This window comes from Bos indicus x Bos taurus, chromosome 1 (genome assembly GCF_003369695.1).
Source record: "Bos indicus x Bos taurus breed Angus x Brahman F1 hybrid chromosome 1, Bos_hybrid_MaternalHap_v2.0, whole genome shotgun sequence".
Taxonomy (NCBI): Eukaryota; Metazoa; Chordata; class Mammalia; order Artiodactyla; family Bovidae; genus Bos; species Bos indicus x Bos taurus.
Window position 1 is genome coordinate 56,249,893 of NC_040076.1, and position 24,967 is coordinate 56,274,859.

General features: G+C 42.4%; 2 protein-coding genes across 6 annotated transcripts in view; both read left to right on the forward strand.

Moving 5' to 3' along the window:
• Positions 1-19,278, forward strand: part of PLCXD2 (phosphatidylinositol specific phospholipase C X domain containing 2) — a 56,788-nt gene extending 37,510 nt beyond the window's left edge. Inside the window, exons 3-5 of one of the 2 annotated variants that reach the window (XR_003506584.1) lie at positions 6,712-6,953; positions 13,033-14,631; positions 14,713-19,278. Coding sequence is in view for 1 of the 2 variants with exons in the window: in XM_027516520.1 (XP_027372321.1) it covers positions 6,712-6,953; positions 13,033-13,192 (402 nt within the window). In the remaining variant the exon portion in view is untranslated. Of the gene's footprint in view, positions 1-6,711; positions 6,954-13,032 lie in introns of both variants that reach the window. The other variant, XM_027516520.1, reaches the window with a different exon arrangement.
• A 4,448-nt stretch (positions 19,279-23,726) lies between these two features.
• Positions 23,727-24,967, forward strand: part of PHLDB2 (pleckstrin homology like domain family B member 2) — a 244,939-nt gene continuing 243,698 nt past the window's right edge. For 3 of the 4 annotated variants that reach the window (XM_027516814.1, XM_027516990.1, XM_027516903.1), the window contains exon 1: positions 23,729-23,953. The gene's annotated coding sequence lies outside the window, so the exon portion shown is untranslated. Of the gene's footprint in view, positions 23,954-24,967 lie in introns of all 4 variants that reach the window. The other variant, XM_027516562.1, reaches the window with a different exon arrangement.

Consider the following 24,967-nt stretch of genomic DNA (forward strand, 5'->3'; position numbering starts at 1 on the left):
CTCTGCTTTTGAATATGCTGTCTAGGTTGGTCATAATTTTCCTTCCAAGGAGTAAGCGTCTTTTAATTTCATGGCTGCAGTCACCATCTGTAGTGATTTTGGAGCCCAGAAAAATAAAGTCTGACACTGTTTCCACTGTTTCCCCATCTATTTCCCATGAAGTAATGGGACCAGATGCCATGATCTTCGTTTTCTGAATGTTGAGCTTTAAGCCAACTTTTTCATTCTCCACTTTCACCTTCATCAAGTGGCTTTTGAGTTCCTTTTCACTTTCTGCCATAAGGGTGGTGTCATCTGCATATCTGAGGTTATTGATATTTCTCCCAGCAGTCTTAATTCCAGCTTGTGTTTCTTCCAGTCCAGCGTTTCTCATGATGTACTCTGCATAAGTTAAATAAACAGGGTGACAATATACAGCCTTGATGAACTCCTTTTCCTGTTTGGAACCAGTCTGTTGTTCCATGTCCAGTTCTAACTGTTGCTTCCTGACCTGCATACAAATTTCTCAAGAGGCAGATCAGGTGGTCTGGTATTCCCATCTCTTTCAGAATTTTCCACAGTTTATTGTGATCCACACAGTCAAAGGCTTTGGCATAGTCAAGAAAGCAGAAATAGATGTTTTCCTGGAACTCTCTTGCTTTTTCCATGATCCAGCGGATGTTGGCAGTTTGATCTCTGGTTCCTCTGCCTTTTCTAAAACCAGCTTGAACATATGGAAGTTCATGGTTCACGTATTGCTGAAGCCTGGCTTGGAGAATTTTGAGCATTACTTTGCTAGCGTGTGAGATGAGTGCAATTGTGCGGTAGTTTGAGCATTCTTTGGCAGTGCCTTTCTTTGGGATTGGAATGAAAACTGACCTTTTCCAGTCCTGTGGCCACTGCTGAGTTTTCCAAATATGCTGGCATATTGAGTGCAGCACTTTCACAGCATCATCTTTCAGGATTTGGAATAGCTCAACTGGAATTCCATCACCTCCACTAGCTTTGTTCATAGTGATGCTTTCTAAGGCCCACTTGACTTCACATTCTAGGATGTCTGGCATGTCCTAGTTAACGCTCAGTGTCTGTTAAAGTTATCTAAGCTATTTTTCTTCACTAAAACTTTCATAAGTGATATTTTGCCAAACATTTACTACACCTCTCCCCTAAACATAAGTTTATATCTGTTTGGACTCACAAGCCTAATTTGGAGAAACTTTTCCCCAGTGGAATCTCTCTCTTACAACATTAAATAATACTAGTAACAAGAACAATACTAACATTCATGGGACTTTTACAGTGTGCTAAGTACAGGGATTAACTCATTAAATTCTCTCAACAGCACTAGGACATAGGTTGTCATTATTATCCTCACTTTACAGATTTGAAAACTGAGGCTTTCCCAGTAGAACATTCTTGGTGATTGGCAAGGCTGTCTCAGTCACAGACTGTCAGCTCCCCAGAGTTCCCACAGTTCTCAATGCTTTCCCAGGGCTGTTCACACATTTGGTGATTTTCACAACCAGAGTCATAGATTATGCTAACAAAAACACTTTGGCAAAGTTTATCATAGGTTTTCAGAGGGTTTGCTGAATGGGAGACAGGGAAGATCTGTGAATGGGCCTTTGAATATGAGGGTTTGGGTAAGGTTAAATTTTGAGCTAAGTTGGTAAACAGGTTATAATTTTATAATTTTGTACACTGGCTGCCATATTGCATACTAGATCATTTAGAAATTTGCAGAGAAACAGGTAATTTCAGGAGTAACAAATCATTCTGGCAGTGAATTTCTAGCAGAGAGTAAAGCTCTGATATAGTTTTAAGAGTGGGCTAATCAATATCATGGTAATCCAAGCCTATGCTCCAACCAGTAACACTGAAGAAGCTGAAGTTGAACGGTTCTGTGAAGACCTACAAGACCTTTTAGAACTAACACCCCAAAAAGATGTCTTTTTCATTATAGGGGACTGGAATGCAAAAGTAGGAAGTCAAGAGACACCTGGAGTAACAGGCAAATTTGGCCTTGGAGTACGGAATGAATCAGGGCAAAGGTAATAGAGTTTTGCCAAGAGAACGCACTGGTCATAGCAAACACCCTCTTCCAACAATACATGAGAAGAATCTACACGTGGACATCACCAGATGGTCAACACTGAAATCAGATTGATTATATTCTTTGCAGCCAAAGATGGAGAAGCTCTATACAGTCAGCAAAAATAAGACCGGGAGCTGACTATGGCTCAGATCATGAGCTCCTTATTGCCAAATTCAGACATAAATTGAAGAAAGTAGGGAAAACCACTACACCATTCAAGTATGACCTAAATCAAATCCCTTATGATTATACAGTGGAAGTGAGAAATAGATTTAAGGGACTAGATCTGATAGACAGAGTGCCTGATGAACTATGGACAGAGGTTCGTGACATTGTACAGGAGACAGGGATCAAGACCATCCCCATGGAAAAGAAATGCAAAAAAGCAAAATGGCTGTCTGGGGAGGCCTTACAAATAGCTGTGAAAAGAAGAGAAGGGAAAAGCAAAGGAGAAAAGGAAAGATATAAGCACCTGAATGCAGAGTTCCAAAGAATAGCAAGGAGAGATAAGAAAGCCTTCCTTAGTGATCAATGCAAAGAAATAGAGGAAAACAACAGAATGGGAAAGACTAGAGATCTCTTCAAGAAAATTAGAGATACCAAGGGAAGATTTCATGCAAAGATGGGCTCGATAAAGGACAGAAATGGTATGGACCTAACAGAAGAAGAAGATATTAAGAAAAGATGGCAAGAATACACAGAAGGACTGTTCAAAAAAGAGCTTCATGACCCAGATAATCACGATGGTTTGATCACTCACCTAGAGCCAGACATCCTGGAATGTGAAGTCAAGTGGGCCTTAGAAGCATCACTAGGAGCAAAGCGAGTGGAGGTGATGGAATTCCAGTTGAGCTATTCCAAATCCTGAAAGATGATGCTGTGAAAGTGCTACATTCAATATGCCAGCAAATTAGGAAAACTCAGCAGTGGCCACAGGACTGGAAAAGGTCAGTTTTCATTCCAATCCCAAAGAAAGGCAATGCCAAAGAATGCTCAAACTACCACACAATTGCACTCATCTCACACGCCAGCAAAGTAATGCTCAAAATTCTCCAAGCCAGGCTTCAATAGTACGTGAACCACGAACTTCCAGATGTTCAAGCTGGTTTTAGAAAAGGCAGAGGAACCAGAGATCAAACTGCCAACATCTGCTGGATCATAGAAAAAGCAAGAGAGTTCCAGGAAAACATCTATTTCTGCTTTATTGACTATGCCAAAGCCTTTGACTGTGTGGATCACAATAAACTGTGGAAAATTCTGAAAGAGATGGGAATACCAGACCACCTGACCTGCCTCTTGAGAAACCTGTATGCAGATCCGGAAGCAACATTTAGAACTGGACATGGAACAACAGACTGGTTCCAAACAGGAAAAGGAGTACGTCAAGGCTGTATATTGTCACCCTGCTTATTTAACTTCTATGCAGAGTACATCATGAGAAATGCTGAGCTGGAAGAAGCACAAGCTGGATTCAAGATTGCTGGGAGAAATATCAATAACCTCAGATATGCAGATGACACCACCCTTATGGCAGAAAGTGAAGAGGAACTCAAAAGCCTCTTGATAAAAGTGAAAGATGAGAGTGAAAATGTTGGCTTAAAGCTCAACATTCAGAAAATGAAGATCATGGCATCTGGTCCCATCACTTCATGGGAAATAGATGGGGAAACAGTGGAAACAGTGTCAGACTTTATTTTTCTGGGCTCCAAAATCACTGCAGATGGTGACTGCAGCCATGAAATTAAAAGACGCTTACTCCTTGGAATGAAAGTTATGACCATCCTAGATAGCATATTCAAAAGCAGAGACCTTACTTTGCCAACAAAGGTCCATCTAGTCAAGGCTGTGGTTTTTCCAGTCATGTATGGATGTGAGAGTTGGACTGTGAAGAAAGCTGAGTGCCAAAAAATTGATGCTTTTGAACTGTGGTGTTGGAAAAGACTCTTGAGAGTCCCTTGGACTGCAAGGAGATCCAACCAGTCCATCCTAAAGGAGATCAGTCCTGGGTGTTCATTGGAAGGACTGATGCTAAAGCTGAAACTCCAATACTTTGGCCACCTCATGCGAAGAGTTGACTCATTGGAAAAGACCCTGATGCTGGGAGGGATTGCGGGCAGGAGGAGAAGGGGATGACAGAGGATGAGATGGCTAGATGGCATCACCGACTCGATGGACATGAGTTTGAGTAGACTCCGGGAGTTCGTGATGGACAGGGAGGCCTGGCGTGCTGCGATTCTTGGGGTCACAAAGAGTCGGACATGACTGAGCGACTGAACTGAACTGAATCTATATCATTCAACAACCAACACCCCTAAAATTATGATGGAAAGAGACTGTGATGACATGTCAGAAAAAGGTCTCATGTCATCAATTTGAATTTCAGGGCTTCCTTTGTTCCACTTTCTTTCCCAAAGGTTTCCCTGCCATGCCTCTTAAAAGCTGAACAAAGAGATCTCCAGCAGAGCCTCAGTTACCTCCCCACTGTTGGAGCACGCCACGCTGGCGGTTAAACTTTATTCATTATGTAGTGAGCTGCCTTGCATGTAACCCCCAGAGTATTTTATTACCATAATTTAATGGCAAGAAGTGTACAACCATTCAGTCACATTTCATTTACTCCATATGCAATTACATCCCAGCTCACAGGTTTGTGCCGGTACATTAGTGGCTATGGGTTTTGAAGGTACAGTGAATGAGAAGATTTCATCTACAATTTGGCAGTATTAGAATCTTAATGAGAAGGTAAGAAGAATATGTGACACTAGTAAAATATAAGACAACTGATATACAATTACGAGACGAAACTGCCTCAAATGTACTGTATGAAGAAACGCGTTTGTAAGCCATCAGTTGAAAAATAGTATATAGTCTAAACCTACATCCTGGGGCCCTTGGAAAAGAATGATCAAAATAAGAAGAGGTCAATTAAAGAATAATTCTATACAGGAAATGAGATTTTAAATCTGAGTCTCAGGAGAAAAGTGGCACATAAATTGCTGAGCTGGAGGGAAGAATATCTCAGATGGGAAATACAGCAGAGTGAGGTTGGGAGTCTGATGCCAAACACAGGCCCCGGGCAAGCTGCTGCCCCTAAAATTCTGTAAAAGGAGTCCTGGTGTGCTAGGCCAACCCCCTACTGTAAACAGAAATTACCCCTCTAACCTTCAGGATCAGATTACTCAAGAGGCTCCTGAGGAAAGGCATAAAGCCCCTTTTGTAGAATGTGTCTTTTTTGCACATTCTCCAAGGCAGAGTGAAGAACGGCACTGTCCTTTCAACCCCTGACCCTCTGCCCAGGGGCCAGGAGCACAGGAAGTGGTCTGACGGGCCCTGTTGAAGGATCATGCAGCCTTCCGCCTCTCTTCTCACTGTCCATTTCACAGCCAGCTCTTCACCCTTATGGATGTTGGAGACCCCGGCCTTCCAAACAAGCCATTTACAATGCCAGCAGGAAATCCTCCCCAATCTCCCAGGCAATCTTCTTACGATGAGCCTGTGATTAACCTCATTAAGACATGTGTTTACCACAGACATCATTAGTAGTCAGTCAGACATTACTCAGAGCCATTAAACACAACGAGAACAACCATTAGTCTGTTCAGTGCACGGAGCTTGGCGCTCCCTTGCTCCAGGCCTTCCAGAGCAGTTAGGCTCCTTAGTCACCAGCTGAATGTGCCCCGGAAACAAGACCCACATTCAGAGTCTTGCCCTTGGGTGCCTGGAGGATTATGCTCTCAGGCCAGCTATCCAAGGATTGCAGTTCAGGGAATGTAAATACACAGGCTGGACATTCCCTTAGGAAAGAATCCCTGCCACCCAGGAGGAGAGAAAATACACTACTGACCTCGGTTCAATTCCTGGGTCGGCAAGATCTGCTGGAGAAGGGATGGGCTACCCACTCCAGGATTCTTGGGCTTCCCTTGTGGCTCAGCTGGTAAAGAATCTGCCTGCAATGCAGGAGACCTGGGTTCGATTCCTGGTTTGGGAAGTTCCCCTAAAGAAGGGGAAGGCTACCCACTCCAATATTCTGATCTAGAGAATTCCATGGACTATGCAGTCCATGGGGTCACAAAGAGTCGGACACGACTGAGCGACTTTCATTCACTCAGTCTGGAAACGTAAGCAGCAGAGCTCTGGACTGGAACAATCCCTGTCTCTCAGCTGCCTTCAGAAGCTAATTTATGCTGCGATGTAGCTTGCTAATTATTTTAGCAATACCGCTAGTATCACCACCATCCTGAGAGGTCCCAATGGAGACTCATCCCCTAATCGAAGTCTTCCCTGTCTTGTGCAGCTCCTGCTCTCCCTTCCTCACCTGGCAGGTTTCCTTCAGAATCAGCACACACAACTGAAAACCTGAGACCTCTCAGATTAGTTCAGTGTGTCTATCTCAACCCAAGGGCTCAGGGTCAATTCCGTGAACATAGGAGTCATAATTTACAGGACCAACCGCAGAGGTTCTCCACCTGGGGTCCAGCGATTCCCAAGGGCAGGGGGTCAGGATAGAATTGAAGAAGTCCGTGAATTTGGATGGTAAAAGCACTGCCTATGTACTTTCAGCCTCTAACTGAATATCAGCATAACTGCTGATAGGAGTGTGGCTCATGAACTGCCCTCCTTTGTTCTGAATGTTTCAGGTTCTTATCTTCTATCACTGTCCCTTCTACAAGCAATACGCCTTCCTGTGGCCTGGAAAGAAGATCCCAGCGCCCTGGGCCAATACCACGAGTGTGCGCAAACTCATCCTGTTCTTGGAGACCACGCTGAGTGAGCGCTCGCCCCATGGCTCCTTCCACGTGTCTCAAGCTATCCTCACACCCAGAGTGAAGACCATTGCCCGGGGCCTGGTTGGCGGCCTCAAGAACACACTGGTCCACAGGTAGGAATGAGCATCCTTCCTTCAAGTGAGGGTTAAAAAAAAATCTCTTTATCTTGATTTTCTTCTGAATAAACAGCAGTAAAACTATATACTTTGAAGACTTAAAATAACAAAAATTCCAAAAGCATAGTATTTGAAAAAGCTGTGCACTTGAGGTGACCTGCATGAACCATAGCCAGAGGATCTCTAAATAAAATATTCTGTTAAAATACACATATTGTACCATGAATACTCTAAATTTCAATACAAAGGCAAAGCGCTTTCAGCCACCAGCAGTCTGCTCCTGTTCACATCGGGCTTGCAGTTCTGTCTTGTTCTTGCCCTGCCCTCGAAGCTGCCCAAGCACTCATGCTCTCATGAAGCATTAAATGAAGCTTCTGGGCCAGGTGCTAGTGATTCAGAGGTGGCCCACCCAGGATTTAGAGTGTCCTTCTCCCTTCCTTAGGACTTCCCTGGTGGCTCAGACGGTAGAGTGTCTGTCTACAATCTGAGAGACCTGGGTTCGATCCCTGGGTTGGGAAGATTCCCTGGAGAAGGAAATGGCAACCCACTCCAGTACTCTTGCCTTGAAAATCCCATGGATGGAGGAGCTTGGTGCAGGCTACTATCCATGGGGTCACAAAGAGTCGGGCACGACTGACCGACTTCACTTCTCCCTTCCTTAAGTGACAGTCCTAAGAAGCAGCTCAGGATACCACCCACCATGTCATAGCTTCAGATACATCCCTGGAGCAGAACTGATCCTGACTATACAGTTAGGCAGGAGAAGCTCCAGTTGTATTAAATGATGTTTTTTATCCTGGACACTGATAAATGATAGGCATTGTCAAGAAAAAGGATGGCTTTTATATACATACAAGTATGTGTGTATGCCTATGCCTGTGTATAAATGCAATGTTATAAATACATCTACCTAATAGGGCATCCCTTGCAGTCAGAGCTGAGAAAGTTAATATATTTGGGTAACAAGGGATATTTACAAGAATCACTTCCTTCCCAAGTTCTGTTCTAGGTGCTGAGTGCTGGTGTTCAGATAATGAAAGATCCACCCAAAAAATGTGTCCCTGTTTATCTGGTTAGTTTGGGTAGCGTGACTTCCTATAACAGGAGCTCATCTGGCAGTGGTTTGGATAACAACCTGAGAGCTCCTGATTGTGTTGGCCATGAGCAGAACTAAAAAACCCCTTTCTTCGTGGCTCTACTGTCTTCATTGAATTACCTGTGGTTAACTTGGGAAAGAGTTTCATAAACCAAGATTAGAACTATGAACTTTTCTTTGTATAGTATATGTTCACATATCCATATCATTTCCTTATGCCTTTGGTAAATTTGTAGAGTAATATTTATTTATTTATTTATTCAGTGATGAGTAGGAGCTAGATCCAGAGACACAAGATGAATAATCTAGTCTGTGCCCCCACAGATGTACATTCTGTGAGGAAAAATAAACATGTAAATTTCTGTGTAACACTGAAAAAAGTGAAATGAAAGCCGTGTCCAACTCTATGCAACCCCATGTACTGTAGCCCGCCAGGCTCCTCTGTCCGTGGGATTCTCTATGATGAAGTCTGTGCAGAGAGTTGTACTTACACAGGAGAGGAAGTCTTTAAAAATAAGGATTGTTTTATCTTATTAGCCCGATATATCTTAGCCCCCAGAGGAGGAAATGGCAACCCACTCCAGGATTCTTGCCTAGAAAATCCTATACACAGAGGAGCTTTGTGGGCTACAGTCTATGGGGTTGCAGAGTCAGACATGACTGAGCACACACTCATGTGTTCCCTGGAAATTCACATGTCAAAGTCGTAACCGCCAGTCCCTCAGAATGTGGCTGTATCTAGAGAAAGAAGCTTTAAGAGGTAGTTATTTTAAAGTGAGGCCTTTTGGGTGAGCCCTGATCCAATCTGACTGGTGTCCTCGTAAGAGGAGGAGATTAGGATATGCAGAGACCCTGGGGATGGGTGTGCACAGAGAACAGACCCTGTGAGGACACAGGGAGGTGGCTGTCTGCAGGTCAAGGAGACCAGCCTCAGCAGAAGCCAAACCTGCCGACACCTTGATCTCTGACTTCGGACCTCCAGAGCTGTGGGGAGATAAAGTTTTGGTGTTCAAACGTTTTCTTACAGCAGCCCTGAAAAACTAATGCAATCCCTTTACAACAGGCTGCCTTTGACAAGTTTCCTGAGGACTCTGAGCTGTGGTTTTTCTCACCAGTTAAGTGGGGTTAGTAACACCACACAAGATTGTGGAGTGTTAACAGAAAAGTGCCTCCCACAGCGCCTGGCACAAAACAGGCCTGCCAAGCCCATCCCCACAATGGGCCAGCCTTGCTCTCAGTGGGTAGAAAGCCAGAGGGACCTTTCTGAGCTGCTCTGCAGCCTGTGAGATTCAGCGCCTCACAGACCGTAAGCAGTATGTGGCTCAGCCATCTGCACTGATCTCTTGGTAAAGAGGCCTTGGGGAAGGCTAAGAGTTAAGAAAATAAAGCAGCTCGTGCTCACAGGGGGTTCTGCATTCCCCTTTCTTTGTGCGCAATCCTGGTTATCTGATCCTTGCCCTGGGGAAGGCTGCCACGTGAACACAAAGGTGACACAGAGCTCTTTATTGGCTCTGGCTTGAGTCAGCCGACGTGCCTCCACCAAACGCTTAATCCTCATTTCCCCATGATGACCAGAAGGTGGCACCTGCATTTCATCCTTAAATACAGACAAGTGGGTGTTTTTTTTTTGTTTGTTTGTTTTTTTTTCCCAAGAAGGCTTGAATGCATCAGATTCTGTGCTGCTGTGGCCTTCATGTGGGCCACTCCTTGTTCCAGATCTCTGTCTCCAAAGCAAAACTGCATTTGTGACCCTCCCCTCTCAGGACATAGCATTTTGTGCTTTAGGAAAGTTTGCTACCTCCACCCTCAAATCTCTCTACCATTATGATTCCTTCTCCCAATACTTACATAGCGCTTATTATATCCCAGGCCCTCCTCTAAGCACTTTACACATATTACTTTATGTGCCAACTTTATTTGTGTTGTATGTGCTGTGCCAAGTTGCTTCAGTCATGTGCGACTCTTTGCGACCCTATGGACTGTTGCCTACCAGGCTCCTCTGTCCATGGGATTCTCCAGGCAAGAATACTAGAGTAGATTGCCATGCCCTCCTCCAAGAAATCTACCTGACCCAGGGATCAAAGCTGCATTTCTCATGCATTGGCAGGCGGGTTCTTTACTACTAGCACCACCTGGGAAGCCTCCATTACTTTATTTAATTCCTCTCAAATCTGTATGAAGTATTATTATGGTCCCCATTTTACTGGGGGAGAGACTGAGCCACAGAGACTTTGAATATAGGTTATAGTCAAATCAAGGAAGTCTAGTACCCCTGTGATAGTGGCCTACCAAGTCTTATCAGCAATGAATCTAAAAATGCAAATCAATATATGAGATGTGTTTTAGCCCATGGCTGATTGTAGAGTCCACTGAGCAAGGGAAGAGACCCAGAACTGATTATAGTTGTCAGGATAAAAGGGAAAGAAAGAGAAAGACAAAGCGCTGTGTGGCCTTGACCAGGTTGCCTGGGGGAGACTGAGAAGTCATCTCTGTGCTCGGAAGAGGGAGGGCAGCTTCCCAGGAACACGGAGCAGAGAAGGTGACAACCAAGGACGGTGTTACCAAAAGAAGAGAAATGGGGCCACTGAGAAATAAACGCAGTTTGTTTTCAGATTTTACCTAGAGAAAATCCTTCCTAAAAATACTCCAATCTCTTAACCAAACATCAGCCCTGGTTTGTGTCTTCCCTGCAGCATCTTCAACGTTGCAAGCATTTAGTGAGCTATTTTACCATAATGTAAAACTTGGTGCTTCGTTACTCCCTCCTCTATACCACTTACTGCTAATAGGAACTATAACATTAAGCTGTCATCATTTGTTTACATCTCTGAATTGCGAGCTTCTTTGGACACAACATTCTGGCTTTCACATAGAAAGTCCTCAGATTATAACATGAGACTGACTGTCTGTAAGACAACTGTGAACAAGCACTGGTCTGTTAGGAAGCCACACGTACTGCTGTATCCATATGGCGAAAGTGAACCTTGACCCGTACTTCACACCACATATTAAAATTAACTTGAGATGGATCTTAGATCTAAACATAAAAGCTAAAATTATAAAACTGTTAGAAGAAAACAGGAAAATATCTTGTGACTTGGGAGCAGGCAGAAGTTTCTTAAGTTACAGAAACCATAAAAGAAAAAAAAAAGATAAACTCCATCAAAATTAAGGAATTCAGCTCACCAAAATAGGCCATTGAGAAAATGAATAAGCAAGCTACAGGGGAGGATAAAATATTCAAAAAGCATAGTATCCAGAATATATAAATAACTTCTACAGCTCAACAGTTGAAAGAAAAAGAGCAAAAGGGAGAATGGATAAAATAATTAAGTAGATACTTCTGAAAGAAGATATATAAATGGCTAGTAAGTACATGACAAACTGGTCAACATCATTAGTGATCAGAAAAATGCAAAGTGAAACACCATGAGGTAACTTTTCACACCCACTAGAATGACTAAAATTAAAAGAAACTGATAGCACCAAATCTGAGAGAGAATGTGAAGCAACCGGAACTCTCACACTTTGTTCATGGAATGTACAATGAAACAATCTCTTTGGGAAAAGATCTGGAAGCTTCTTATAAAACCAAATGTAAATCTCACATATAATAAAACAACTTCACTCTTTGATATTTACCCAAGAAAAATGAAAATAAATGTCCATTAAAAAAAGACTTATGTAAAGATGACCATAACAGTTTTATTCATAATATCCAAAAACTGGAAACAGCCTGTTTACCCATCAATAAGAAAGTGGATAAATTGCAGCATACGCATACAGTGGAATATTATCAGGTGATTTAAAAAAAGAACAAGTTGCTGATGTGTGCAGTGACACAGATGACTTTCAAAACCATAATGCTGAGTGAAAGAGCCTTACACACAAGAACAGAATGCATGGTTTATGTGTAGTTCTAGACCAGGCAAATTTAATCTGTGTTTAAAAGAAGGTCAGTATAAGTATTGCCTCTGGGAGAGTGGGGGCAGGGATTGATGGGGAATATGAATTCAGGAACTTTCTGGGATGCTGGTAATGTTCTCTACATTGAGATGGCTATGGGTTATGTATATACATTTGTCAAAACTCAACTAGTGTTCACTTAAGATTTGTGCATTTTATTGTGTACAAACTTTATGTCAAAAGAAAAATTGAAAAGAAATACTGAACCCTAGTTAATGATCTTCTTACTGAGGTATTGAGGGGAATGCTAGTGGTGCTAGTGGTAAAGAACCCACCTGCCAACGCAGAAGGCGTAAGAGATGCAGGTTCGATCCCTCGGTTGGGAAGATTCCCTGGAGGAGGGCATGGCCACCCACTCCAGGATTCTTGCCTGGAGAATCCCATAAACAGAGGAGCCTGGCAGGCTACAGTCCATAGGGTCGCAAAGAGTCAGACATGACTGAAGCGACTTAGCACACACGCACATATAAATGTTTGTAGTTGGAATTTGTCAAAAAATATAATATTGATTGATAGGGTCACAAAGAGTTGGGCACAACTGAGCTACTGAGCATGCACTGAGCACGATGGACAGATATGTGGTAAACAATAGAGTAAAACGTTAGTGGTAGAACCTAGATGTTTGAGATGCTTCCTATAAGTTTATTTCAGTGTCGCAATGTGTTTAAAGTTCTCATGATAAAAAAATTTCATGGTTAAAAAAATTAAAGAACCCTCCAATAATTACACTCTTGATCTTAATTTTTCAGGGTCCTGTTGACAGTTTGTCTCTTTGGTGATTGAGGCAAATAATTTCCTCTTCCAGCACAGAAATTCTGAAAGTACAGGTGTCTGATGAAATAGACATCACTCTGTCCCTCAAAGAGATTATTTAAGTAGACCAATTTGGAGGCAAGGGTGGGGGTTTGTGGTTTATACCTCTATTGACATGCTTCTGTTATATTAACAGAAATGTTATTTCCTTTTCTAAACACAATTCTCTGTCCTCTCTTGCCCCAATATTCTCCTGCATAGGAATCTTCCTGCCATCCTAGACTGGGTGAAGACTCAGAAGCCTGGAGCCATGGGGGTCAACATCATCACGTCTGACTTTGTAGACCTGGTGGACTTTGCCACGACAGTCATTGAACTGAATGACCTCCTACAGGAGGATAGAGCTTTGGCTAAATGCTGATTTAATTTTTATTTAACTTAATACTGAAGTTGTTGATCCAGGCTAGAGTTCTGAAGGGTTTCCTATTGAATGCCCCTGGGCAGTGATGGTGAAGTGAGTAAGAGGATGGGACATTTTTTTCCCCTCCTCACGAGGTTATTTGGATAAAATTATAGGGCTATTACTTGCATTTTTCCCAAATGAGACTTTTTAAAAACTTAAGTCCAAGGGAAGAAAGCATGTTTCTTATGGTTAAGGTCAGCATCTCCCTAATGACATATGATATTGCATATAATATGGGAATGGGGTCTCCAGCTTCCTTTGGGATGCTGGAGTGTCCCCTAATTGGCCCAGTTCCCTGTTGTCTTCCAGGATGCTGTATTTGAGCCAGAGAGAAGGCTGAAGCAGAAAGGCATTCCTGATCCAAAGGATGGCTCAAAGCAGATGTGGACTGCCTTGTGGGGTGGCTCATTCACCACCCTGGGGCTCTGAAGGGAGAAAGGTCAAGCACCAGTTTTCTCTAGGCGTGTTGAATGTCACCACTTCCTCCCCAAGAGTAAGATGTATCTATCGCCAAGGTATTTCGGCCACAAGCTGTTCTTGGCATGCTTGTGCTTGGTAATTGGTCACCTTCATTCTTCAGATAAACAGTGCATACTGTCCCTGGTATCGGAAAGATGTTTCCCACTTTTAAAACACTGATTCCTCTCCATTTCTTTGGCCCCTTCTTAAAACTGAAAGGAACAACACTGGTTCATCTTTGCCATCTGAGGCCCAACAAGAGATAGACATGCATGTCTGTTGCATGCCATATTTCTTTGATCTAATTCTGTAGGTCTCCCCAAATTGGCTGCTGGGCAAGTGCCTGCATCATTTTGGCAAAGTCCTCTTTGGAGTGGGATCTTCCAGCCAGATTTTGGAATTGCATTTCACTGCTGTCTGTCTGGAACTCGAGTCTGCTCTGTGGGACTCAACATTAATGGAAGTCACCTTGTCCATGACATCATGGAGGCAGACACAGGATGCGTGGGAAAGTGCAATGGATTTAAGGAGGCTCCAAGTGGATGTGGAGCCATTCTGTAAATCCTTGAACACAAGACTACCTCGGGAACATTTAGGATGACGATATGTCATCCAGCGAGTAATACCCAGTGTCGGAACACTTCCGGTTTGTGTCTCGATTGTTCTACTCTCTGCAGGTTATTCTGAGCCTACTAATCACTGCAGGAGGGCTTTGAAACTCGAGAGGGGATTTTATTATTATTATCATTATTTTTTATTGATAAGAGGTGCTTAACTACAAAGAGCCCTCTTGTGTTTTATTTATTTATTTATTCATTTATGTATTTATAGATTAACTATCTTCAGTGCTTCTTACTTCAAGAGCACTCACCAAGGAGCTTCCTGAACTCTTCTCAGTAGGCCAGATGGCCCTCAAGAGGACCGCACATCTCAGGACCGTGAGTGACTTCTGACTCTACTATAGAAGCTGTAGACATTCTGGTCCCCCCAGTCATGCTGGGGACAGTGTTCATGTGTAGGTGTGGTCCAGACCTGAGACGCCTCTACCAAGCCACACACTGGAGCAGAAGGCGAAATGGGTCCTAAGGATCTCTCGGTTCCGGAGGAAAACCCTCTAGAAGAGGGATGAAAAGGAAGGAAGTAGAAAGAATGCTGGGCACAGAAGTGTGAGCACTTGAGTACTCCTCACAACTCTCTGAGAATCCCTAAGGAAGTGCCAGCATCTGGATCCTTTAGGTGGAAAGATAACCTGGAATCCTGGACAGCTGTGTGCGTTTGTACAGATGGTTGGACACCCTCCCAGCAGCTTCTCCATCATGTTCTCTGATGCTCATCGCTGGATTTTGCATGCTGCCTGCAGTGGGGGTGTCCGAGCTGAGCTACTGAGAGCATATGCACTCCACCAATGCTTGGTCTTCCAGCCTTTGTTTTGCTTAGAGTAATTTAAGCCCCAGCCTTTAGCTTCCGCAACTTGAGAGGTCACAACACAAACGCTTCTGGGAAAATATGGTTTAACTGTCCCTTCTCTTGGACTTGAATCTCTCTCCAAAGATGTTTCTGGGATTTTGCTATTAATTTTTTAAGGCTTTCTGTGGAAAGGCCGAAGAAAGTGAGTGCCCTCGCTTTCTTAATCTTCCTTCAATTCTGGTATTAAACTTCAGTGATAAGCTCTGAAATTCCCTAGCCTACCCTCAGGGTTTTATTTGTGTTGTCATTGTTTCATTTTGGTCTTGATCTTAGAACTTGGTCAACTGCTAAGGACTAGATCATTTCCTTTCTTTTAATACTTTGTTACTTGGCAAAGAGATATACGGAGGCAAGAGGAGAATTGTTCTGCTCTGTTTTATTTCAGCCTCAGCTTTGCCCAGGTGCTTGGTGCTATGAGGCCAGGTGTGTTGACAGGTATCTACACAGGATGCCAATGATACCCAAGGGCTGCTGACTATTCAGTGAAATGTTTACTTGATTTTTCCCTTTAGTGTTAAAATATATAGTTGCACTTCACTTGGGTTGTAACATTTAAGTGCACCTCAGTGTTCGCATGATAAAAAAGCACAGAAAACGGTACCAAGGTTGCATACATGGAGCCTTGCTCTTTGTGGAGGGGTAGATGCTCACTCCTTCATGCATGCATTTTGAAATTCTGCACAGGGAGTTCTAGGAGATAGGAGGAGGATTATTTACAGTTCATCCTTGATAAACACTCCTGAATTGGCAGAATTGCTGCCCTAAGACTCAGTTGCTTAATATATTGTAAAGGATGTGTGTGTTCTGCTCCTTGACCTCAAGTCAAGCAGGAGACTCAATGATGGGACCAACCGGAAAGAAACTTTAGGTCTATGACTCCTTCTGCCACTGCAAACAAGAAAAAAAAAAAAAAATAGTGACCCAATCACATTTCTTTTTCTCACAAGTTCTGGGGACTTTTCAGGTCAAATAAGGCTATAGCATTCACTCAGGAGGAACTTCAAGATCAGAGAAAAAGCCACTTGACTGAGCCAAAGAGAGCTTTAGTTTCACAGGATTTGGGGCCACATTTATTCTGAAATGTATACTGAGTTTTTCTACAGTTCCCTAGACCACTTCCCACATAGCCACACCGCCATGGCTTCATGCAAAGGTTACCGTCTACACGTGCTGCAGAAGGAAGATTACCACCCCTGTACACCCTCTGAGCAAGGCATTCAACTTAACTACTAAGAACCTGTAATTTGGGGGAAGCTAGCTGACTGTGGTTTGCAAAACAGCAGACGACATCTCCTGTCAGAGTAGAGCAGTGTTCAAAGGCTTGAACTTTGAGCCCTTTAGAGGTACCCCTGTGGTTTCATGGGTGCAGAAGGTATTCTTAGGACTAGAGGGCAAGGTCAAGATGGAATTAATGGAAGGGCATGAACAATTATTGAGGATTAAATTTTAAATTAATGGCAGATCTAAGAGGGTTATGCCAAAAATTATATATTTGCTGTATTAGATGCTATAGTAACTACGTTTAAGTTTCCTCCTCAGCACTGAGTCCAGACCCTTGAATTCTTAAGAACAGTTAAGCCACAGCCCAAACCCAGGATTTTATATAAACTCAAAACAAAAGCACGAGAGCTAAACCCAGGTAATGATTGTTCTTAAAAGTCCTGCTTCTAACATGACCTTATATTCGCATCAAACACATTATCTTTCTGTTCAAGAAGACAATGTAGTGGAGCATTCTGGAATTTAATGATTTTCTACTTTCGCTTTTTTCCGAATCGTACAGTAAGAAAGTGCTGCCCACAGAGATGTTATTATTACATACAACCCAGCTGGGAGGCTTAGTGTCAAACTAAAGGTGGAGAAACAGAAGAGATTAAGATGGAGATTAAACTGCTGCTTTTTCTAGGAAGCCAAAGTCCTACACAAATTTATACCATCTTACAGAATCTGTTCATGCTACAGCTAAAGTTTTTGTAATGTTCTTCATTGGCTGATTGCAGATTTTTACTGTTAAGTTCTGAGGGCAACAGAATGAGCTAATGATCAGGGCATGGCCATGAGAAACCACTCCCTCCCCCGCCCCCCCACCTTGCAGAGCAAAGAAGCACTTCTGTGCTCAATCTGCACAGATTGGTTCTTTCATCCGGGATAAAGATGCTGTCTGCAGTTTTGCAAACCACAGTCGACTAGCTCCCCCCAAATATCAGGTCCTTAATAATTAGGTTGAATGCCTATGCTCAGAGGGTGCACAGGGGTGGTAATCTTCCTTGTTTGGCATGTGTAGAGAAATGCTACCTGGGTTCATTTCTCAAGAGAGTGGCTTAGGATGACAGACCCTGTCCATCAGTAGCACCTTTAGTGACCTGTAAGATGAGATGAGTGAGACTGAAAGAAATACCTGAGCTAGTGAGCTGAGCTTTCCTAAATACACACTAAAACAGTCATGTTATGCCAAAAGGGAGTGAATAGAAGTTGATAACATTAAATGCGCAGACCGATAGAAAATTTACTTTGTATGGCAGAGATATGTCTGTCCCCTAACAGACACACTCTAAATTCCACTGACTTCCCTCTTCCTCATACTGCCTCCTAGTATTTGGCACCAGAGCTTTGTCACTCACAGATGTTGCCTTGGGACACACAGGAGTGACCTGACTGGGTGATAAGTGGTTTAGCTAGAAACTTTACCTTTCATCCCAAACACAGCTCTTAACTGTTCCGAGAGCTCCACTGTCTCCTTATCCCCTGGCTTCCCCAGCTTCTTACAAGAAATAGAGATGCTAACGGCACTGTCATCACTGAATTGGTCCTAAACCAGAGGAATGCAATACAAAATGCTATTGACGCTGTTGAAATAGCAGGGTCTTAAGACACTGTAAAAGTACTCTACGATAGCTCTATCCTGCAGTGGATATAGGATTCTAGTCTTTACTCCAACAAAACTTGTTCTTAGGATTCTCAAATTTGTTTCTAAGCCACATAGTTTGGGTAAAATCTTCTCTTCACTGGAAATTCGATCTCACAGTCTACTGAGGCTTTCCATCAATAATCTAGAGGCATTCTCCATCTCTTTCCCTCTCATCTCTGTCATATATACCACTGCTTCCTCTTGTCTCCTGGTCATCCTCAATCAACTGGTGATTACTGTGGATGCTGGCAAAACTTACAATAAAAAGCACATACATTCAGCAATGTGCAAATGTGCTCTGACCACAGTGGCTTTTGCACCTTATTCTCCTCCAATGCATTCTTCTGCACCCCTACTGCCACCCCATCACTAGAACTTGACTTGACTGGAACTCAGAACTGGGGCCAGTATGCTTCATTCAGATAGTTGGGGCTTGCTCATAAGCTTTGAGCCCAACGAGAAGCACAGCACTTTGAAAAGTCAGATAGGCCTTCCGTAGCTTTGTACATTTGCAGTTTTACACTTGTTATTAGTTTAGAGCACTAATAACACTTCAATCATAAATCTATGGTATCAATATGATAAACCTTAGAACATATTCTAGAAACAGTGGTACCTTGCTGCTATTATACTTACTAAATTCCTGGTAGTAATAAGTATTACATACAGATGATGTATGGCATTATTTGTATTGTGTATATGCCAAATGTAATACTTAACCTCACTGACTAGAAAATACAGAGATTGTCATAGTGAAAATAAGTCTTGGTCAATTCAGATGATAATGTGAATCTGGTAAATTCTCTATTATATAATATATTTTGTCCTCTATGCTTGTTTTATATGACAATGCATGCTGTTTGCTAAGTAAAAAATAATAATGTTATACCAATTTTAAGGTTAGAAAATTTTGCATATGTGCTGCTTGACATTCTGAAATGTATTTTGTGGCATAATTATCTTATTCATATGCATTTCACATGGCTTTTTCCCCCCTAGGAAATAATTGTTCAAATATATCTCTCTCGTCTTTCTTGTAACCTGGATCAAACTGTTTAATTCAACCTAAGACATTGTAAAGCCAGATTACCTCATTTTAACTGTGAAAAAAAGTTTAATAGGTATGATGACATGCTGTTTTTTCTTGTGTTTTATTTGAACTACCTAAATAGGCTTAAACCTCAGAATAAATATAAAACTCTGGCAGGCACTTTTCCTTCATCGGTGTGCACAATTTATTATTGGTTCACTTCTAATTTTGTTTTAAAAAGTTATAGACTCAGCATCAAGAAAATACCTGATTATAGTATATTAGATGAAGACCTTTTCAGCCTTGTCTCACACATACTGAAATTAACCGCACGTGCCTGGGATTCCCGAAATGAGCCTTGCATGAAATGTACACAGCCTTGTCACCCATGCTTTTCCAAGCTTCCCCCTCAGCACTTCAGCTATTTCTACAAGGCTTAGGCTCAGTCCTCTTGACATTCGTGCCCTCATCTGACTAACACCTCTGTCCCATGTTACTCTGAGTGGTTGCCAAATGCCCAGAATAGAACAATGAAGAGATCATGTGTTTGTGCATGCAAAGAATAAATCAAAGTGGGCCTACAGTTTCTGTTGGCAGTAAAGACTTCAGTAATTCCCTCATTCATAATTCTTCTTCATAGTGTACCTGAGGCCACTGAGTTTTGGTGACTTTCTCTTTTTGCCCTCTCCCCCTACAAAAAGAATAGGTTGGATGAAAGTCCTGTTTATAAGTTTAACAGAGATCAAATTTAATTCTAAGTAATCATTTCTTGAAGTTGAATTTTAGGACAGGTAATTCGGGATAATTCTATTTCTATTCAAGTTATCACAACAGTTAAAGAAAATAGTCATATTCAGAATTTTCTGCCTGTACTTTTAGTGATTCTTGAGTAAATCTACCATACTATACTTTGGTTGGCTTTGATAAGCACCATTTCCAGTCACCCCATTTGATTTTAATAAAACATGACAGAATGTAGACAGGACTGGGTCCACCTGCACGAATGAGTGAGCTCAGTCCCACAGTGGTGTCTGACTCTTTGTAGCCCATCAGGTTCCTCTGCCCATGGAATTTTCCAGACACGAATACTGGAGTGGGTTGCCATTTCCGACTCCAGGCTATCTTCTTGACCCAAGGATCGGACCCATGTCTCTTTCATCTCCTGCATCAGCAAGCGGTTTCTTTAACATTAGCACCATCTGGGAAGCCCGTAACCTGCGTGGTGAAAGTGCAATGGTTCTGCCGGTCTAACTCAATTTCTGAACATATACTTGCATTGAAACATTGCCCCATTGATAATGGAACCATTGTATTATGTATGAACCCTTTATTATCTAATCACAATTTATCATATTACTGCTGGGTTATAAATATTTTATTTAGCCCAGAAACTGAGAACGGCATTTCAGAGATGCATAGACATGGGTTTCTATCTCAACTCAATCACACTGTGGCCATGTGATCTTAGGCAAACTAATATATCTAAATATATAGAATATAGGACTAACAATATGTACTACAAAGGGTTATTGAGAAGGCCAAATAAGAAAATATGTGAAGAGCATCTAGCACAGAGTCTGGCATGTAGTAAATACTTTAGCTATTAGTCTTAGTGCTAGGGTGGGGACTTTGCATCGACCCCTCCAAAGAGCACTGAGCACAGCCTTTTCTGCATAGTTGACTGCTAGCCATTGTGTCCACTGGTAAATGATTTAACAAAAACCAGTTAATGAAAGAGAAAGCAGATAAATTCAGACCATGTTGCACAATCACTGGACCAAATATGCATTGCTCAGAGAGTAGGATTCACATCACTGGTGGTCTGTAAAATGATGCAAGGAGGAAAGTGGCCATACCCTAATTAACATTAATATCGTTAATCACTTAACCATTCTGATCAGTTGAGGGGAAGGTCTCAGCTTAGTGACAAAAATTTCTTTGACGCTTGTTTATTCAGCAAAAACAAAACAAAAAGGTGATAGTATCTGTGAAGTGTTAGTTGCTCAATCATGTCCAACTCTTTGCGACCCCGTGGACTGTAGCCTGCCAGGCTCCTCTAATCCATGGAATTCTCCAGGCAAGAATACTGGAGTGGGTTGACATTCCTTCTTCCAGGGGATCTTCCTGACCCAGGGGTTGAACCCTGGTCTCCTACACTGCAGGTAGATTCTTTACCATCCAGGTAAGCAAATATTAAATATCATTTTGTTTCTATTGTATTTATCTTTTTTAAGTTTTTTTGTATTGTATTTATTTTTGTGGTTGCCTTCTCTTTGTACCAAGTGATCAGGGTTTTTCAAAAGGGATATAAAATTCCCTTTCAAATTAAATTTACATTTTTAAAAGAGTCCACTGTGAAAAAGCTATTGGAATGACCTAAATTTATGTTCTTTCCCAGGCTGAAAAAAACTTATAATTGATTCTACCACACTTTAGCCAAGAATTGGGTTTGGCTGGGCTCTTTTTGGTTGAACATCTTTAACTCACTAACTAACTATATAAATAAACTGCTATTTGAGATAGGAAATCACCTCTTTTTTTCATAAGGGAACTTTCTTCATGTTTCCTGCAGAAGTCTGTGCTCAGACTATCCTCTCGCCACATTGTCCAGGGCAGCAGTTTAAACTCAGGAGAGAAAGGTTTGGGGGTCACTCAGTTCCAGGGACAGCTGTACCCAGTTAGCGCTCAATGCAGAGACCAAACACCATTCCTCCAACTTGGAAAGTGTTTCCTTTTCTGTGTCTTCCTGAACTTGAGATGCCTGAGTATCCTGGATTTTTGCTGTGGATTTTCCCCTGCCCTGCCCCAAAGGAATTCTTCTTGATCAGCAGTATGTTCTTTGTTTACCCCTCTGCAGATCCGCTCACTATGACTAAAGGAGTGTTATTATCTTTAAGACTTGAAACCTTTCATTCTCAGGATGGAGGGTTGCAATGGAGGGATCATGGCCAAAACCCATGTGCCTCAAACCTCACCCAGGATAGATGGCCTGGATGAGCGCCAGTAAACCAAAGTGCTACTCAGTCCAGGATGTTTGCACAGCTGGGCAGTGTTTGGGGATAGGATGGATGGAGAAGGAGGACCCAGAAGTGTCAGCCTCTGTCCAGTAGCATCATCCCATCCAGAGAAGCCTTGGGCCAGCACATGGCTTTAATCTAAGGGGTCTAAAGAACAAGATTTATCCTGTGGAGAAAGGCCCTGAAAAGCCGAGCTCTTGGTGAACAGGGAGGCCACTGAAAGTGCTTCTTTGTTTAACCTGAGAATATCTCTGCTTTTTTGGCCTAAAGACTTTCCTCCCTGATCCCCAGTGGGTGTTTTCTCAATCAGGGCCCAGAGAGTTTCATTTCATGGTCTCTGTGAAATGTGATATTAGATTGCCTTTTACAAAAGTATCCCCCACCAGCAGCCAGTGGGTGTAGAAATAACTTGCCACACATCAGAAAAGATTGAGAGAAATGTGACGATGATATTTATGACTGAGATTTTAGAATCTTATGACTTTAGATGTGGAAAGGACCAAAGAGCATTTGTCCCAGTGCTAATGTTACAGGAGAGAAAACAAAACCATAGAGAGAGCCACCTGGCCTAGGGCAGAGTTGGCAGCAGAATCTAGTCTCTGAGCCCTTTTCCATCATTTTTCAACTGCCCCCCTGAGTGCCTAATGTGCAGGAAAGAACTAGAACTCATGAGCTGCCATTTCAAGCAGGTAGATCATGGTGATAAAAAGCATTCGTATGTGGAATGGGATGCTAAGTGAGCGAGTGAGCATCGTGAAGAGCATTTCTGAGAGAATCTGTATTCATTTCATATTGCTATTATAACAAATTACCACCAACTTAATGGCTTGTGTGCCGTGTACTAACTCACTTCAGTCGTGTTCAACTCTCCACGACCCTATGTACTGTAGTCCGCGAGGCTTCTGTGGGCATGGGATTCTCCAGGCAAGAATACTGGAACAATTGCCATGCCCTCCTCCAGGGGATCTTCCCGATCCAGGGATGGAACCTGCATCTCTTATATCTCCTACATTGGCAGGCGAGTTCTTTACCACTAGTGCCTAGGAAGCCCTAAAATCCTGACTAGACACCTATTCATTGCCTGACCATTACCCCTTTGAGCCTCTGTCCCTTCATCCATAAAAAAAGAATAAAATCTCAAGGTTGTATTTATGAGGATTTGTGGCAATATATGTAAAATGACTAAACTATAGTACACCCTCAGTAAATGATAGCCATATTTGTTCAAGGTACTTCCAGATGATTCTCCCTGGACAGGAGTTCAATAAAAGACATTTCCTTATTAAATTTCAAAAAATTGATTAAGTGACCTCCAAATTCCCTTCTGACATTGCTAAAATAAAAAGGAATGAAATAAAAGGCATTTTCCTCCCAGATATGATTGTCCTGTCTACTTCATAGATCCACCTGTAAGATATTTGCTTATCTAGATTGTTAAATAGCTAACAGATCCTGTCTTTTGCCCCCTGTTGTGCTGCTGACTGTCACTCAGATCTCTGGTTGGGTTTGAGCAGAACTGAGAGTCTGACCTGGTATGTAATGATTGGCCAGTCAGGGCAGCTGAGACCAGCACAGGCTCCCGCCTTCATATCTGTCAACATACCTGGCTGCAAGCAAGTTACTGCTCGTGACCACTGTCTGCAGGAGCCAGAGAGGCCAGGAAAGGAAATGGAGGGGAACATCTAAATTTTGTGCTTGGAGGGAATGTAAAAGCCTGTGTCCATTCTTCTTCCGAACATCCCAAAATCTTCCACAAAGATTACAGCAGTTGCAGGCCACCGCTGCTGAATCAGGAAGGAAGCCAAGGGAAGAAACCAGATTGAGAAGCAGCAATCAAGGTAGGTGCTCTGTCTGCTCACGGGCATTTCTCTGAAGATCACAAAGCTAACACTTGACCCAACCTCGTAGCCAGAGCATCTCATGATGTTCTGCTGAAGATGTGGTCAGGGTGTGTGTGTATTGGGCTAGTCCAATCATTTGTCCACTAACGTGTTCTGAAGAATGGGCTGTAATTTTCTTCCAGGTTCTCTCTCCTTTGAAAATTGAGAGTTGCTCGACATATTTCAAAAGACTTTTAATCTTTCATTATGAAAAAAATGCTATTTATTGAAATTTATTGAAATTCTTTCAGTGGTCATGGCTTTGTTCCAGAATTTTGCTTGTGTGGATTGAAGATACACCAGAGAGGACAGTTAGCAATTATTCTGAGGAACACACTGTTCATGCAGAGGACTGTCAACTTCAAATAACAAGGTCTCTCAGGAAGCCCTGTGCTCTTCTTTGCTCTGGAACCTAGGGAGTTAAAAGTCTTGAAATTGCTGGAGCAGAATCAAGCTTATTTACCTAAGCTGATCACCCCAGGCAGCAGGTCAATCATTTACTGATACCAAGCTGTTTCCTACCTTTGACGAAGGATCGCTAAAGCCCTTGCTTGATTCTCTCTAAAGAATAGACACAAGGCAACATAGAAGGTATCTTTCTCTGAAGCTATAGCCTGTATTCTTTCCAGACCAGAGCACATTTTTATCCTGCCCCGAGCAGTAAATGTCACAGGGCCCTTCCCAGCTCTATAATGAACAAATGTGAAAAAGATTCACACACAAACTGGATATCTAGTACCACCTCAGATATAGGAGCTTGTGGCTGTGGAGAAGCGTCTCCTGCTGCTGGAGGTTTAATAGGAGAAAACAGACTAGCTGTAGAATAAGTTGTTCTAGCAAGGGACTGAGGTTGTTGCATAATTCTCAAAAAACATGGAATTTTCCCCTCCAAGTACACATTCTGGAAATACTATTTTTAGTGAGCATGATCTGCTCTTCTTCAGGTCTCGTCTTAGAAACATCGTCCTGTTG